Source organism: Prinia subflava, chromosome 24 (genome assembly GCF_021018805.1).
Source record: "Prinia subflava isolate CZ2003 ecotype Zambia chromosome 24, Cam_Psub_1.2, whole genome shotgun sequence".
Lineage (NCBI taxonomy): Eukaryota > Metazoa > Chordata > Aves > Passeriformes > Cisticolidae > Prinia > Prinia subflava.
In genome coordinates, this window is record NC_086270.1 from 3,221,052 (window position 1) to 3,236,802 (window position 15,751).

Sequence of the window (15,751 nt, forward strand, 5' to 3'; positions counted from 1 at the left end):
GCTGGAGGCTGTAGGAGGGTGATGACTTTAGGGTGATTTGGGGTGTAGGGCTACCCCTGCAGCATCACGGAGTGGGGCCGCCCTGTCTGCTGAGGAGGTCCCCGTCCCTGAGTCAGGGGAATGCACTTCCAAGGGAAAGGGCTGGGATTTCGGTAAACCTGTTTGCCTGGTAGGTGAGGGAGAATGAGTGGCCGGGGATCTCCTGGCCTGCGGTGACATCATCCCCAAAACAGGCATCTCTGATGGGTGCTGCCCGCAGAAAACGAACTTTGTTCATCCACACACGCAGAGCCGGGAACTCTGTGGGATGCCTGGAGCGGGCTGGCCCCGTGGTGGACAAGGACATGTCCGTGGTGCCCCTGCAGAGCCTGGAGCCGTGTTCCTCCCACTGCTGGTGCTGCCCACTTGTCCCCTGCCCCGGCCGTGCTGCTACATTCCCGTCCAAGCAGTGCCGAAAGGGGTTTCAGGGCTGAGCGGGGGCCGCTGCTCCTGCCGGGGAGCGGGAGAGGCCTCCGTTGTCTGCCGGTTACCGGAGCAGGGTGGGATGCGGGGGGCGGGGGGAGCCCCGAGAGCGGGGGCGGCTGCCGGCGGTGACTAAGGCTCACGTGTGGCGGGGAACGGGGGAGCGGCAGCTCCAAGGCCTCTCCGACAGCTGAGGTGGGGCTCGGAAACGGGAAATCGGTGTCTTTTTGGGGTGCCTGAGGCTGGGGCAGCTGCTCCGGGTGGCGCTGGCTGTGCATCGCGGTGCTGCTCGGGGCGGGGCGCCTTTGCTGCGGGGCCAGCTCTCGTGACCGGAGCATCGTAAAATGTGTGTGCGAGCCCCAAAATCCGGGAGAGCAGGGGATGGAGACGGGCGAGTGGCCGAGCAAAGCTCGGGGATGCTGAGTACTGCGGGAGCAGGCAGAGGGGCAGGCCCGAGGCGGGGGTGACCGGCGCGGGGTCCCAGCCGCGGCTGCGGGAGGAGCAGCGCCGGGTCCGGGCTGCGGGGCCGCGTCTGGAGCCGGGGCGAGGCGGAGCATCCCCCGGCCGCTCCCCCCGGCCGGGGCCGCGGGGCCGGGGCGGGGAGCGCTGAGCGTCCTCCCCCGCGGGCCGGGGGGAGCGGGGCTGGGCCAGCCCCTGCGCCTGCCGCGCCATGGAGCGGAGCTGCGCCGGGCGGGAGCCGCAGCCCCGGCCCCAGCCCCAGCCCCACGGTAAGGATCCGCGGCGGCACCGGCGCCGGTACCGGCTCCGGGGGGCGCCCGGGCCCCCTCCCGCACCGCGGGGCCGCGGGGAGTCGGGGTGCGGGATGCGGCCCGGGGGTGCGGGGTCTGCCGGGGGGTGCGGGATGCGGCCCGCCGTGCCCGCGGGGATGCGGCGGCCGGGTCCGCGGAATGCGGCGGAGCGGGGCGGCGGCCCGGGGAAGCGGTGGAGGAGCCGGGAGGGGCGAGGGGGGGAAACGCGCTGCCGGGGCCGGGGCGGCTTCCCGGGAGGGACAAAGCCCGGGCACGGCCCTTCCATCTTGGGGAGGGCCGGAGCGGCCCCGGCCCCGCCGCCGCGGGGGGTGCAGGGGGGCTGCCCTTGGGGAGCCCCGGGGGTGGCGGCGCCGGCGCCGCCCGGCTCGTCCCCACCGGCCGGTGGGCGATGCCCCCTGTGGGAGGCACCCGCTGCCCCCCACCCGCCCGGGGCCGCCCCCGCCCCGCCGCGTGGACTCCCGGCTCGTCCCGGCGGGGCCGGTCCCGCTGCCCCGGGATGAACCGGGGAGGGCGGCGGCGGCGGCGGGGCCGCGCTCGGGGCCGGGGTTGGCGCTGCCTCTCGGGGCTCCAGCGCAGCGCTGGCTGTGACTAAGCAGAGCTCCGCGGCGGAGCCGCTTCCCACCGCGGGAGGAAGAGGACAGGCGGCTCCCCTCCCCCTCGGCCCCAGTGCTCCATCGCCCGGGCCCGCGGAGAGGGAGGGATGGCTGCGGCTCCCGGCGATGCTGAAAACCGGCGGCTCCTGCGCCGGCTGCCCGCGGGTCCTGGCATCGCTGCCCGAAGGACGCGTCCTGCGCCAGACATGTTGTCTGAGTCCCGCTCTCTGCCTCCGCCGCTTTCCCGCCCGCTGTGGCCTTCCTGCTCGATGCTGTCGCTGCCCGGGGACCAGGGCTGGCTGCTCCCGCACACCCTGGGCTCCCCGCACACCCGGGTGGGTCATTGGCTGCTCTACTGTGAGCACAGAATGGTGCTGAAGGAGCAGGGGCGGTTTTGCACCATGTCCTCCTTCAGGGACCATCCCTGACCTGTCCCATGTGGGTGACCTGCATGACTGGGCAGCCTGGCCTGTGTCTTGTGTTGCTGCCTAGAGCGGGTCAGAGCCTCCAGCAGGGATGGGATTTCACCAAAGGGGCCAGGACCCACCCTGTGTGGGGCAGCCAGTGGCACTGGAGGCCAGAAACCCGTGAAGGGCAGCCAGGGCAAGGTGTGACCAGAGCTGCCCAGGTGGGCAGAGGGATGCAGTGGATAGAGGGATGAGGACCAAGGCAGGGAGGAGGCAGAGGTTTGTCCTTGTCCAGGTTTCCCCCAGCTTCTCCAGCCCTTCTCCCTTGGCACGGTGGAGAGGGAGGGTGAGCTGGTTGCCCGCCAGTGCCTGTGTTTGGGAGCAGCAGCTCGGGAGTTCTCCCAGCGCGGGAGCCGCTGCTGCGAAACCGTCAGAGCAACGTGATGCGACGTGCAGAGTGGTGATGTGACAGTCCCGTGGTGCCATGTCCAAAATAGTTAGCACAGCTCTGGCTCCTTGGAGGGCTCTGAGCAGGGTCGGGCAGCCCCACAGGCAGCCTGCTGGGAACTGAGCTGGATCCTGCACTGCCCCAGCCTTGGTAGGTGCCACACGTTGTGAGGCACAGGACCTGTTTTTTGGGGGGTTCTGACCTGCTCCCCAAGGGGCTGGATGCTGGCAGGCGCAGAGCCCCATGCCCTGCCTTCCAGCCAGGTTTCTGTTTCCCAGTGTGATGCTAGCAGACAGGTTTTTGGGAGCGCGGCTGGGCTGGCTGCCCTGGGCACTGGTGGCGCCGCAAGTGTCGCCCCAAGGACGAGGGCACCTCCTGTCGCCACTGCCAGCGTGCCAGATGGATGGTGGGCAGGTGTTCCTGCCCCTGCCCTCGGCCTGTTTGGGGTTGTAGTGTGGCCAGTTTGCTGTGGGGGTGCTGGGGCCAGCAGCAGCTCCAGCTCTTTCCTTCACGTGTGTTTTGAACCCTGGAAACCCCCTGGCCTCGCTCTCGCCACAAGATCCCAAGTTCCCCTTGTTGCTCCCCAGCTCAACACGTCAGTGCTGGCTCGGCAGTGCCGTGGGAGCTCAGTGACCCCTGCCCTGACCCGGGGGCTGGTGCAGTTCCCCCGTGGCTGCCCCCCATACCCCTATCCCAGAGCCTTGGCAGGACACGAACCCTGGGAAAGGGGGCTGGATATGCCTCTTTATCCTGCCTGGCACCTGGCTGTGCCCTCCCAGGGGCCCTGCTGCCTGCCCCCTCCTGCCCTGCCCCAGCCTGTCTCCCGAAGCAGGGCTGTGGGCAGTGGTGGGGCACTGAAGCCCAGCTGGCTGCCAGCTGCTGTTCCCTGGCTCCAAGCTGGCGGGGAGAGGAGCCAGCCACGGGTGACAGTGCCCATGTGCCTGGGGACAGGCTGCAGGTGGCTGTCCCCATTGGGGACAGGGTGTCATTGCTGATGGCGGCTGCCAGGGTGGCACTGGGCACCTCTGAGGTGGGGACTGCTGGCATTGCCCATGTCTCCCTGCCCAGGCATGTGAGCCAGCACTGAGGGTGTGTGTCAGTGCCGTGCCTGCAGGCAGGACATAGTGTGTTGGGAATGTGCTGTGGACATTCCAGGGATGTGTCAGGGGGACTTGCTCACTGTCTCTGTCATTCAGGTGTAAGGGTTGCTGCAGCACAGGGCAATCCCAGGAGCTGGGTGGGACAGGGCGGGGCTCAGCCCCAAGGCATATCTGAGTGTTGAGGTGAGAGCGGGATCAGGGGCAGCACTGGGGCTTGGAGCATCCCAGTGCATCCCACAGAGCTCTGGTGGCCTCAGGTAGAGTGGACACCAGCACCCACAGAGAAATTCCTGCTCTGCGGCCACAGCTGCCTTCCTGCTCTGCACCAGGACCTGCTGGCAACAGGAGACCGAGGGACTCATCCCCATGGGGCTGCTCTCAAGGCAGGGGAGGCAGCTGGGAGCAGCTGCACCAGGGAGGGCCTGAGGGTGTATTCCACACATGGATGTCCCCATGAGCTGTGGGGAGCAGCCCTGCAGGGCCAGCAGTAGCTCTTTGGGCTGGCCTCAGGGTCTTTTCCTTGGCACAGCAGGGACTGGTGCAATGGCCAGGGTGGCTGGGCACTGTGACAGCAGCACCTTTGGGTGGCTTTGCACTGCTCACCGATGACCTCCACTGCACCATCAGCCCTCCTCTCCTGGCCCTCCGGGGCAGGGGCAGGCCCTGGCTGGGCGCTGGGTGCTGCACAGGGAGCAGCCTGTGGCTGCTCTGGCTGTGCTGCGAGAGGGAACACAAGGATACAGAGCTGGGGGGAGCTGAGGTGACATCGGGCGGGTGCCCCCCCGTTCTTATGGGCAGTGCCCTGCAGGGACAGTTAACGAGGGCCGCTGGTCCGAGCAGCGCCCGCGGGCCTCGATGTGCTCTCGCTTCACGGCACCGGGGATCTGCCTGCGCCTGGCTGAGCATCCCTGGCCATGTGCTGGCCAAGGAACCTCGCTGCACCGGGCACTGCCGGGCAGGAGGTGCTGCTGGTGCTCGCTGGCACAGGCACCATGGCCAAGGGGACCCATGGGAGGAGCAGGATGGGCCGGGCAATGCGGCGTCGAGGGCAGCACCTCGCCCTGTGCTGGGCACGGCGCTGTCCCGGTGGCAGCAGTGGGGTCGGTGCCATGCAGGCTCACCCGGGGTGGGTGCTGCAGGGCAGCCGTGCCTGCGTGTCTGGGGGGACGGGAGCTAATCCATGTGGAATGCCCTGGCCGGGGGAGAGGGGACGCCCGCGCCGCCTGGGCGCAGGCAGCGTTGGGTTTCAGGGCAGCTGCCGTGCTGGAGCAGCGACAGGGACAGATGGTGGCAGGGCCGGCCCTGCCCCACCTTGGGGGTCTTGGCTGGGCCTGGAGGTCTTGGCTGTGCCCCACAGCCCTGCCCTGGCCACAGGTGCTGTTGTCTCTCTGGCCAGTGGGGCATGCCCAGGGCTCTGTGCCTGGCTGTGGGGGGTGGCAGGAGGCACCCACTGTCCCCTGCCAGTGCTCCTCACTCGTCCAGAGCTCTCTGAGGTATTTCCATCTGCTCAGGGGATCAGCCTGGCCTTGGTGCTTTCACTCGGCCCTGTGGGCAGCACTTGGCTGTGCCACCACAGTGGTCCCAGGGTCACCTCTCCCAGCTGGGACACAAAATGGTGACACTGCAGGTGCCATCCTGGGATCTGGCACCTGCGAGCTGCCAAGCCCTGCTGCCCGTGGTTGCCCATCTGAGGCAGCCCTGAGAGAACAGAGCAGGGGATTCCCCAGTCCCAGCCCCTCATCAGACCGATGGCTGCCTCGCAGGGCGCAGCGCTGGGACATGGGATGTGCAGGATCGGGGCCAGGGGATGGGCTGGCTTCCTGCAGCACAAAATACCCGGAAGGTCTGCGGGGGGGTCGGGCTGCCTGTGTCCCCACGGAGTCCAGGGTGGGGGAACCCTGTTGGCACAGCCCTAGCCTGGGGGGCTGCAGCTGCACCCCCAGCCCCTCTCTGGGCACCAGGGGACCTGGGGTGTGCCCGTGCTGTCAGTGCAGGGGGCTGGCAATGCCTCTTTGGGTAGCCTGGGCTGACCCTGGCTCGGAGCACTCCAGCCTGGGGTGGATGAGAAGGCGTGGGGCGGGTCAGGAGCTGTGGGGCGGGTGAGGAGCGGCGCCGGCCGTGTTTGCAGAGCCCACACTTTGCCCCTCGCTGAGGGTTGTGGAGAGCTCTGCAAACACGGCTGAGCCAGCTCGTGACATCAGCTGGTGGTGGGTGCTGGTCGCTGGGGTTCTGCCATCCCCCTGGAGCCGGGGGCTCACCCTGCAGCAGTGCCCATGGGGCTGGAGCTGTGTGTCCTGGGTGGGTCATTCTGGCCAGCAGTGACGGTGCTGCCGCTGCGTGGGGGTTGGAGTTGGGATCCTGGCAAGTTCTGAAGGGTTTGTTTGCAAAGAACTGATAATGGGGGCCAGGGTAGTCACCACCACTGCTGTCACTGAGGACACTTCCACCTCTACAGAGGGCACGTGCCATGACATCGCCAGGCACTGGCACTGTTGGGATGTGCTTAGGGCTCCCTTGGGGTGCCCAGGGCCATCCAGAACAGGGGAGATCCCCCTGGCTGGCCGGCCCCACGCGGGGAGGGGGCTCTGTCTGGCAGCCTCGTGTGCATTCCTGGGCCATGAGTTCATGGCTGCGAGTCCATGGCGCGATGGGGGCCACGGGCTGTCACGGTGACGTCAGGCCCGCGCCCATCCTGCCTCCGACTGTGCCGCGGAAGTGCTCGACGTCCTCGTCCCCTTGGGGAGAGTGGCAGGGGAGTGTGTGGGTCCCTGTGCCCGTGGGGGGTCTCTGGCACCATGTCCCCCCACGGCAGGGCCAGGCGGCAGCTGCCAGGGGATGAAGGGCAGCTTTGTGGTGGCAGTGCCTGGTGCAGCCCGGCTGTCCCTCTGTGCATTGTGCGCCCAGCGCCTGGCACCCGCTGCGGGTGCCCCCAGGATCAGCAGCAGCAGCAAGGCTGAGGTGGGGTCCCACTGCCCTCCCTGAGGCTCCTGAGGGCTGTGTTTGGGGAGGATGGGTCTTCCACAGGCTTCCCCAACTGAGTGACCTTGTGTTCTGCTCTGCCCTCTTGCAGGGAAGCCGCCATCCCCGATGGGAGACAGCATCCCCCCGTCCTCTGCACCACCCCCTTCGCCCGGGGCTGCCCTGCAGGGAGAGCGCAGCCCCCCGCAGTGTGACCGGCCCAGCCCTCCAGATGTCATCCCCTCGGAAAAGACCGTCCCACCCGTCCCTGCAGCCATCGCCCCCTCTGAAAAGATCGTCTTGCCCGTCCCTGCAGCCGTGCCCCCTTCCCAGCAGCCTGTCTGCCCCCCGGCAGTGATGCCCTCTGAGATCAGCCCCCCGCAGCGTGACCGACCCGGCCCTCCAGCCGTGGCACTGCCAGGACAGCCTGTGTCCCCCAGCCCTGCCACTGTGGTCCCCTCAGCACAGAGTGTTCCTCCCCGATGCGACCGGTCCCCCCCCGGACCCCCCAAGCCGCCTGGGATGGAGCACCCCAAAGAAGAGGCACTGCCCCACACCGCTGGCCAGCCTGTCCCCGTCCACGCTGCCACTCCTTGCCCTGCGGAGACGCTGCCCGGTGGGAGCCAGCCCCCAGCCCCAGCTGCCACTGAAGGGGCCTCTCCTGATGCCAAGATCTCCCCTGGTGCCACAGCGGGGCCCTCAAAGGACGTGACCCCCCGGAGCAGCCGCCCCTCACCGTCCCCTGCCGCCAGCCCCCGGCCCAAGCAAGGTGGGTGCCAGGAGGTTGCAGTGCTCCAGTGATGCTGCACGCTGTGGGCATTAATCGATGCCTGGTGGGGCCGGGCAGTGCCCTGATGGTGTTTCCCCTCTGCAGATGCCCAGAAAGCCCAGGCAAGGCACAAGCAGGCGAAGGAGCGGCGCGAGGAACGGGCCAAGTACCTGGGTACGGGGCTGGGAGGGAAAGTGGATGAGGGGAGGCAGGGGCTAAGGAGCTTTGCCGGGTCATGGGCAATCCCATTAGCTGTGGTTAGCTGAGCCCGGGCGGGAACTGCGGTGCTGGCAGCTCTGCCCACCAGGCACACCGCTGACCCCTAGGCACCCTGCTGACCCCCAGGCATGCTGCTGACCCCCCCAGCACACTTTTGCTCCCTGCTTTGGAAACTCCCCGGGTCTGTGCAGGTGCCAGCAGCCCTGGTGCCTGGCTCTGCCGTGTGCAGGCAGCCCCAGGCAGCCCCACAGCGGCTCGGGGCAGCGGGCGAGCGGGGCCCCTGCGCTGCGCATGGGGCCTCCTTGTCCCCGCGCTCTTTCCACCCTCATTCCCCCATTGTTCACCGCGCGGCTCGGCGGGCTCCCGGCGGGCTCCCGGCCTTCCTTTTGTCCTGGCCCAAACCCCTCCCTCGCCGGCCGGCCGGCCGTGATGCTGCCTGCCCCGCAAGCCCGGCCGCGTGCCCCGGCCGCAGCCGGCCTGCGGCCCCACGCCACCGGCATGGGCACGCGGCCCCACCACGGGGCTGCCCAGGGCTGTGCCTCCGGTGCCACCCCGCTGCCCCCCGCAGCTGCCAAGCGGGTGCTGTGGCTGGAGAAGGAGGAGAAGGCCCGGCTGCTGCGGGAGAAGCAGCTGGAGGAGCGGCGCAAGCGGCTGGAGGAGCAGCGGCTGCGGGCGGAGAAGCGCCGGGCAGTGCTGGAGGAGCGGCAGAGGCAGAAGCTGGAGAAGAACAAGGTGGGGATGGGGATGGCTGTCATGGGTGCAGTGGACAGGGGGCTGGGGCAGCACACGGGATGCAATCCCTGAGGAGTTCTCATGGCTCCAGCAGCCCTTCAGGAGATGCTTCATGGGCCCTTTGGGAGCTGCCCGTCCTCCGCTGCGCCTCCTTCATGGTGCAGAGCCTGCGCTGTGCGCAGCTTCTTGGCATGTGTGCCCTGGCCAGGGCAGGCATCGCTGTCCTGTCTCCCTCCAAGCACCCCCATCACTGTGATGGCCTCGTGCTGGGAGGCTCTGGCTGGCCCCAGCCCCGCTCCCACAGCCTCTGGGCTCAGCGTGTCCCTCTCCCTCGGGCAGGAGCGCTATGAGGCAGCAATCCAGCGGTCGGTCAAGAAGACGTGGGCAGAGATCCGGCAGCAGCGGTGGTCCTGGGCTGGGGCCCTGCACCACGGCTCCCCCGCACACAAGGACGGTGAGTGCAGGGCTGGGCACAGGCACCTTGGGACCCTGTGGCTCTGACAGCGGTGGGGGCAGCTGGGCATCTCTCTGCCAGCCCTCAAACCCACTTCAGCCCCATTGGTGAGGTCATGCTGCCATCACTCTGGGCTGTGCTGGGGACTGATGGGGTCCCCTGGCTGTTGCCTGCTCCTGTGGATGTAAGCAGAGGCTGTGTCCCAGTCCCTGTTCCACTCAGACCTGCCTGGGGGGCAGCCCTGGCTGCCTCAGCATGCCATGGCTACGCTGCCAGGTCTCCAGCAGCCGTGAAGAGCCCCTGGCCCCAGGGGCTGTGGAGCTGCACAAGGCCTCTGCAAGCTCTGGTTTGGGTCTGTGCTGCGGCGTGTCCCTTGTCCCCCAGCTGGGTGGGGGCAGTGCTTGGCCCCTCCAGGTCCAGGATGGAGGTGACTGTGGCTGTATGTGTGGCTGCAGAAGCTGGTCCTGCTCCTTGCAGGCTTCTTGGGGACACCTTGGGGACACGATTCAGCACTTGGACATGTGGAGGTCTCCACTGTCCCCTGACTGCTGTGCTGTGCTGGCAGGGGCTGGCACTGTCTGGCAGGGATGGTGACACAGAGGAGAGCGCTGTGTCCCTGGGAACTGTCTGGCCTTCATGTGCCATGGGGCAGCTGTGGTGGCCCTGGCTGCACCTGGCCAGGCTGTGTACAGCTGTTGTGCTTCTGGCTGCACCTGGCCAGCTGTGTACAGGTGTTGTGTGCCAGGCTGTACCTGACCAGGCTGTGTACAGGTGTTGTACTCCTGGCTGTACCTGACCAGCTGTGTACAGGTGTTGTGCTCCAGGCTGTACCTGACCGGCTGTGTACAGGTGTTGTGTGCCAGGCTTTGTTGTGCGTACTGGCACCGTGTGCCCGGTGCCGTGTGTGTTCAGGTGTTGCGTGCCCGGCTGTACCTGGCTGGGCTGTGTGTACAGGTTCCATGTTCTGGGTACACCTGTCTTGGTGCCGTGTGTGCCACTGTGGCTCATGGCACACTCAGGGTGTCCGTGGTGCAGCACCTGGCAGGGTCTGGCAAGGGGACACCGTCCCCTGTCACTTCCAGTCAGGATGTGCTGCTGGAGCTGCTGCCAGCTGTCACCAACCTCCCACCTCCACTGTCCCTGAGCTTCCCTGGCTGTTTTGTCCAGAGGAGCCCAGCCAGGGTGGGGAGATCCCAGCTACCTGTGCAGGTGCTGCCAGCCACCAGCACTGTCCTGGCAGTGCCGTAGTGACCCAGCACCGGTGTGATGTTGTCTCGTGTCTGTCTGGACCTGCTGCCCTCACCCTGCTCCCCCAGGGTGGATGCTGGCCTGGTGCTGCCAAGGTCCCCGGCCACCCGCTCCGATTCCCAGGACTGTGGGAAGACAGGGCCTGGGAGCCCTGTGTTTGTTGTAGCAGGGCCTGGGAGCCACCCTGGCTCTCTGAGGATGAGATCCCTGCATGATCCCAGCATGACCCTGCAGGGTTCAGACACTGCCATGCTGAATGCCAGTGGTGTGTGTTGTGTCCCACTTTGTGCCGTGTCACTGGATTCCAGCATCTCCTGTCGCATTCTGTGTCGCATCCCTGGATTCCAGCATCTCCTGTCGCATTCTGTGTCGCATCCCTGGATTCCAGCATCTCCTGCCCCATTCTGTGCCATGTCCCTGGATTCCAGCATCTCCTGCCCCACTCTGTGCCATGTCCCTGGATTCCGGCATCTCCTACCCCATTCTGTGCTGTGTCCCTGGACTCCAGCATCTCCCCTGGTCCTTCCACTTCTGCCCCAGTGCCCTGGCACGGCCGTGCATGCTGCATGTGGGGGGCCTGGCCCCGGCCCCGGGACCTTAATGCCCTTGTGTCTTTTCCCTCCTCCAGGTGCGAGCCGGTGCTCGGTGTCCGCTGTAAACCTCCCCAAACACGTCGACTCTATAATCAACAAGCGGCTCTCCAAATCCTCCGCCACCCTCTGGAACTCTCCCAGTAGAAGTAAGAGCCCTTTGCGTTTGCCCCAGCGCAGGGGGCACAGCCCGGCCCCCGCCCAGCGCAGGGGACCCCCCGATGCCAGGGTCCCCCCGATGCCAGGGTCCCCCATCCCCAGGTGCCCGCGGAGAGAGGAGAAGCCGTTTGCTGTTTGCGGGAGGAGGCTGGAACCGGCCGGTGGCTCCTTGAGGCTGTGTGGGCTGGGAGGAGAAGGAAGAGGAGGAGGAATGGCTGGGTGGTGGCAGCCCCATGGGGCACCAGGACGGGGATGGGAGCCTGGCTCCCTGCCCCAGGGCAGCTCCAGTGGGTGCTGGTGCAGCCACAGAGGGGCTGCCTGTCACCAGCCCTCCTGGGGCTGGGCATGGTGCCAGTGTCCCCACAGGCTCTTGGGGCAGGGTGCCACGGAGCTCTGTGGCCGTGGTGTGACAAGGTCGTCCCGGCCCTGGGAGCACTGCCCAGGGCTGCAGCCATGCTGGAGGGATGTGTCCAACAGAGGGATGTGTCCAGTGCCGGGGCTGCTGTTGTGTTTCAGGGTTGCCTGGTGATGGGCGCCTTCCCGGACGGGTATAAATAGCCAGAGCAGCTGACGCCGCTGGCTGTGGTGACGCAGGCAGCTCCCACCGCCCTGTGCTGGGGCTCAGCCCAGTGACAGGCACCTGGGGGCTGCCAGCACTGCCTGGCTGGGAGCAGCATCTCCCTGGGCCCGTGCCAGACCTGCCACCCTGTCCCCCTGCAGCACCCATGGCTCTGTGCTCTCCCCTCCTGGCAGCTGGTGCTGCCCCTGGCCTGACACCCGTTGGAGAGGGGCAGAGGGGCCCTGTCTCCGTGGGTGTTTCCCATGCGCCGCGGGGTGTTTGGTGACATGCCACAGGGCAGCCAGTGGCAGCTCTGTGTCCAGGCATCGCCGTTCTGTGGGTGCTGTGAGCCTGGCCTGGCTCCTGGGGCATGCTTGGTGAGCCAGCACAGCTCCTGTGAGGGCACACTGTGGTGTCCCTCGGGCAGCTGGCACGTGCCAGGGCCTTGGTCACACAGGGCAGGGGTACAGAAGGGTGCCATTGCTGGGCAAAAGTGGGGAGGCTGCTGTCACCAGGGTGGCACATGGCTGTCACCAGGGTGGCACAGGACACAAGGACACCACTGTGGTCATGCCACAGCACCGTCCACATGCGCCGAGCCGCCCACCAATGCCTGGGCTTGCATGGCCCTTCATCCTGCTCAGCTCTTGTGGCCATGGGGACCCCTCCCCAGCACAGCCCAGCTCTGGGCACTTCTGGAACTGTGCATGCGCCGTGGTACTGCTGCAGACACACGGCTGCCCCTTCCACCAGTGGCTGTGGGGGCAGGACTGGGACCTGGAGGTTCGTGGTGCACTAATGGCCCCTCTCCCTCCCCAGACCGGAGCTTGCAGCTGAGCCCGTGGGAGAGCAGCATCGTGGACCGGCTGATGACGCCCACCCTGTCGTTCCTGGCGCGCAGCCGCAGCGCTGTGACGCTGGCTGGGAACGGCAAGGAGCAGGGTGAGCCCCTGGGGGGTCAGGGACACGCAGATCCTGGCACAGGGTGAGGGAGCCTGGAGTCACTGAGGAGCTGGTGCTGGTGCCAGCTCCATCCTGACCCTGGTAACTCCTCCCCCAGTGCCTGTGTGCCCCCGCTCAGCCTCTGCCAGCCCCCTCAGCCCCTGCCACAACCACCGGCTGCCGCACCGCTGCTGGGAGCGCCGGAAGGCGGCTGCTGCCAGCCCTGATGTGACGCCGCGCCGCAGGACCGAGCCCTCGCCCGTGAGTGCCACATCCCGCAGGGACCCTGGGTGCCAGGGCAGCTGTGGGGCACGGCGTGGCTTCCTGCCAAGCCCAGCACCCAGCGCTGACGCTGTCTGTCTGTCCTTGGCTGGAGCAGAAGAAGAAGGAGAAGAAGGAGAAGGATCGGGAGAATGCCAAGGAGCGCAGCGCCCTGTCCCGTGAGCGCAGCCTCAAGAAGCGGCAGTCACTGCCAGCGGCGCAGCCCCGGCTCCTGCCTGCGGCTGACAGCAGGTCGGGACCCTCCACCCTGAGATTCCCAGCCCCTTCCCCCCACCTGGGGGCTGCCACTAACATGGTTTCTTGCTCTGTTTGCAGCCCTGGCCCCAAGAACCGTCCCTCATCCCCTGCTGCCCCCAAGAACCGTCCTTCATCCCCTGCCACCCCCAAGAACCGTCCCTCATCCCCTGCCACTCCCAAGAACCGTCCCGCATCCCCTGCCACCCCCAAAGCCCGCCCAGCATCCCCCAGCCCAGCCCTCGGCTCTCCCCACAAGCCGCCCCTGCCTCGAAGCGCCCATTCCTCCCCCAAGGTGCGGGCCAGGGCCCGGGAGGAGCGGGGGGAGCAGGAGGGCCAGGCGAAGGCAAGGGAGAGGAAGGAGGAGGAGCGGGGTCCAGCACCCCCAGCCCTTCCTGAGCCCCCCAAGGTGCCCGCAGAGCCAACAGCAGGTGGGTACAGTGCGGCTGGGGAAGCCGCAGGGCTGGGAGCAGCCAGAGCAGCCCTGACATTTGCTGCTTCCCCCAGCCCCTCCAGTCCCTGCGGCCCCCGGCCCTGTGCCAGCCAGCCCCCCAGCCAGACCCCCCGCCGGCACCACGGACCGAGAGGAGGCTGCCCGGCTGCTGGCGGAGAAGCGACGCCAGGCCCGGGAGCAGCGGGAGCGGGAGGAGCGGGAGCGCCGGGAGCAGGAGGAGCAGGAGAGGTGGGTGTTGTCCCCCTGGCCCCCGCCCTGGCCTCCTGCCGTGCTAAGGGCCCCCTCCCCGCAGGCGGGTGCTGGAGGAGCGGGCACAGCGGGCGGCCGAGGAGCAGAGCCGGCGGGAGGCCCTGGCACGGCAGCGGGAGGAGGAGCGGCGGCTGCAGGAGGAACGAGAGGCCCAGGAGAGAGCCCGGGCTGAGCGAGAAGAGGTGGAGCGGCTGCAGAGACAGGTTGGGGTTATGGAGTGTGGGGGAAAGGGGCTGCAGGGGATGGGGGACAGAGGCAGGGACGTTCTCCTGTGATTCACTTTCCAGGGGGGTAAAGGGGTGAGAAATAGCCCAGCCCTTCAAGGCCCAGGGTGGCAGGAGGGAACACGGGGCAGGGCTGTGCTGAGCTGTCCAGGCAGCACATCCCCATGGTCCCTGCCCCATCCCTTTCCTCCCTGTCACATCTCATCCGTTCCTGCCCCGCTGTGGCACAGAAGGAAGAGGCCGAGGCGAGGGCGCGCGAAGAGGCCGAGCGGCAGCGCCTGGAGCGGGAAAAGCACTTCCAGCGTGAGGAGCAGGAGCGGCTGGAGAGGAAGAAGGTGAGGGTGGGGGGCATCTCCAGGCACGGGGCGTGGCAGGTTTTTCCCTGGAGGGGATCCTGCCTGGCACCAGGGGCAGGTCGGGGTGGCCAGGACTGTGTCTGAGTCCCTCTGTGACTGCAGCGCCTGGAGGAGATCATGAAGAGGACGCGCAAGTCGGACGCAGCAGACACCAAGGTGGGAGCCTGTCCTCTGTCCCGGGGCACTGGGGACTTGGGGCACTCAACAGAGCCCTCCTGCCCCGGCCTGCAGACCCTCACAGCTCTCCTGTCCCTGCAGAAGAAGGACGACAAGAAGGTGCTGAACGGGAAAGCAGCCGAGCAGGAAGATGTCCCAGGTGTGTGGGCACCCCAGGCCTGCTTCCCCCAGCCGTGGTCTGGCCCAGGCCATGGCTGAGCCAGGTTCTGCCGTGTCCTCAGGCCGTGAGAAGCACCTGGGGCCAATCCCGAAGGCAGAGGAGCTCCCGGAGACAGAGACCCCAAGCGCAGGGACGCCGGGGGGAACCAAGGGCTTGGGGGGTGAGGGGCTGCAGCCAAGGTGAGCACGGGGACACCGGGGGCAGGCTGGGGGTGGCGGGGCTGGGGCTGATCCCAGCCCTCCATCCCGCAGCTCCAAGGAGGCAGCGGCCCTGGTGAACGGCGTGCAGCCCGGCAAGCACGAGAACGGCTTCTCGGGCACCGAGGGCTCCAAGGAGCTGCGGGATCTCTCCCACCACGGCGGGAGCCCCAGCAGCATCATCCCCTTCGGAGACAAGGAGCCCTTCCTCAAGCAGGCCGTGGTGAAGCCGCCGCAGGTCACAGGTGAGCGGCGGGAGGGTGTGGGGGCACGGTGCTGTGCACACCCCGGCTGTGCCCTCACACTGCTCTCCCCTGCAGAGGTGCTGTGAGCGCCTGCCCGATGTTCCCAGGGATGCTGCCCATGCCCTGACCCTGGCAGCCCACGCAGACCCGTAGCTGTCGTCAGACCACGACCCTCGCTGCTCCAGCCCCGGGGCTGTGGGAACCCCGGCGAGGACGCCTGGCTCCTCTCTTTGTTCTCGTTTTTATTTCCTTTTGTTGGGTTTTTTTTTATTTTATTTTATTTTAAATATGCACCTTATCAGACTGACAGCCCACCTTCGCAGCCCGCCGGAGCCGCCCCAGACGTGTGGTGTAATGATGTAGTTATTTAACTCGCTGGGTACAACGTCTGTGAATACTGTAAATAGAGCCGGCCGGGCGTGGGGATGCTCTGGGGGGCTCGGGGGGGGCCGTGTCACAGCTCTCTGTCCCCACGTTCCCCCGCATGTCCGTGTGTCCAGTGTCCCCGGGCCCGGCCGGCGCCACGCTGCTCTGTGCCCTTGTGACAGTGTTATGCATCCAGACAACCTTTGACAACAATTAAAAGTGGACAATGCCCTCGGCGTGCTTCTCTGTGTCCGGGGAGGGGACAGGGCGGGTGCGTGCCCGCAGGGCAGGACAGGGCCGGGCGCTCTCCCGGCCCCCTCAGCAGCGGGGCAGGTTCGCCCCCGTGCCCGGGCTCGCTCCTGGAGCCCTCAGCGCTGCGCACTCCCTCAGCTCTGCC

At 67.6% G+C, this 15,751-nt stretch overlaps 1 protein-coding gene across 2 annotated transcripts; it reads left to right on the forward strand.

The window, feature by feature from the left end:
• Positions 1-1,039: 1,039 nt before the first annotated feature.
• On the forward strand, positions 1,040-15,585 carry MAP7D1 (MAP7 domain containing 1). 2 transcript variants are annotated; one of them, XM_063419092.1, is made up of 18 exons: positions 1,040-1,190; positions 6,851-7,507; positions 7,613-7,681; positions 8,295-8,458; positions 8,798-8,912; positions 10,789-10,899; positions 12,288-12,410; positions 12,529-12,671; positions 12,790-12,923; positions 13,008-13,357; positions 13,434-13,608; positions 13,673-13,832; positions 14,084-14,188; positions 14,312-14,365; positions 14,468-14,525; positions 14,608-14,725; positions 14,798-14,988; positions 15,064-15,585. In XM_063419092.1, exons 1-18 carry the CDS (start codon positions 1,133-1,135, stop codon positions 15,072-15,074), a joined length of 2,796 nt encoding a protein of 931 aa, XP_063275162.1. In that variant the 5' UTR covers positions 1,040-1,132; the 3' UTR covers positions 15,075-15,585. The 2 variants fall into 2 exon arrangements, with proteins under 2 accessions (XP_063275162.1, XP_063275163.1); XM_063419093.1 differs by lacking the exon at positions 10,789-10,899.
• The last annotated feature ends 166 nt before the right edge of the window (positions 15,586-15,751 follow it).

Excerpts from the sequence above, each read along its gene's own strand:
- MAP7D1 (XM_063419092.1), top strand. The coding sequence starts at position 1,133 with ATGGAGCGGAGCTGCGCCGGGCGGGAGCCGCAGCCCCGGCCCCAGCCC. Across the intron at positions 10,900-12,287 it reads CTGGAACTCTCCCAGTAGAA|ACCGGAGCTTGCAGCTGAGC; the intron begins GTAAGAGCCCTT and ends CTCCCTCCCCAG. Across the intron at positions 14,189-14,311 it reads AGCGGCTGGAGAGGAAGAAG|CGCCTGGAGGAGATCATGAA; the intron begins GTGAGGGTGGGG and ends CTGTGACTGCAG.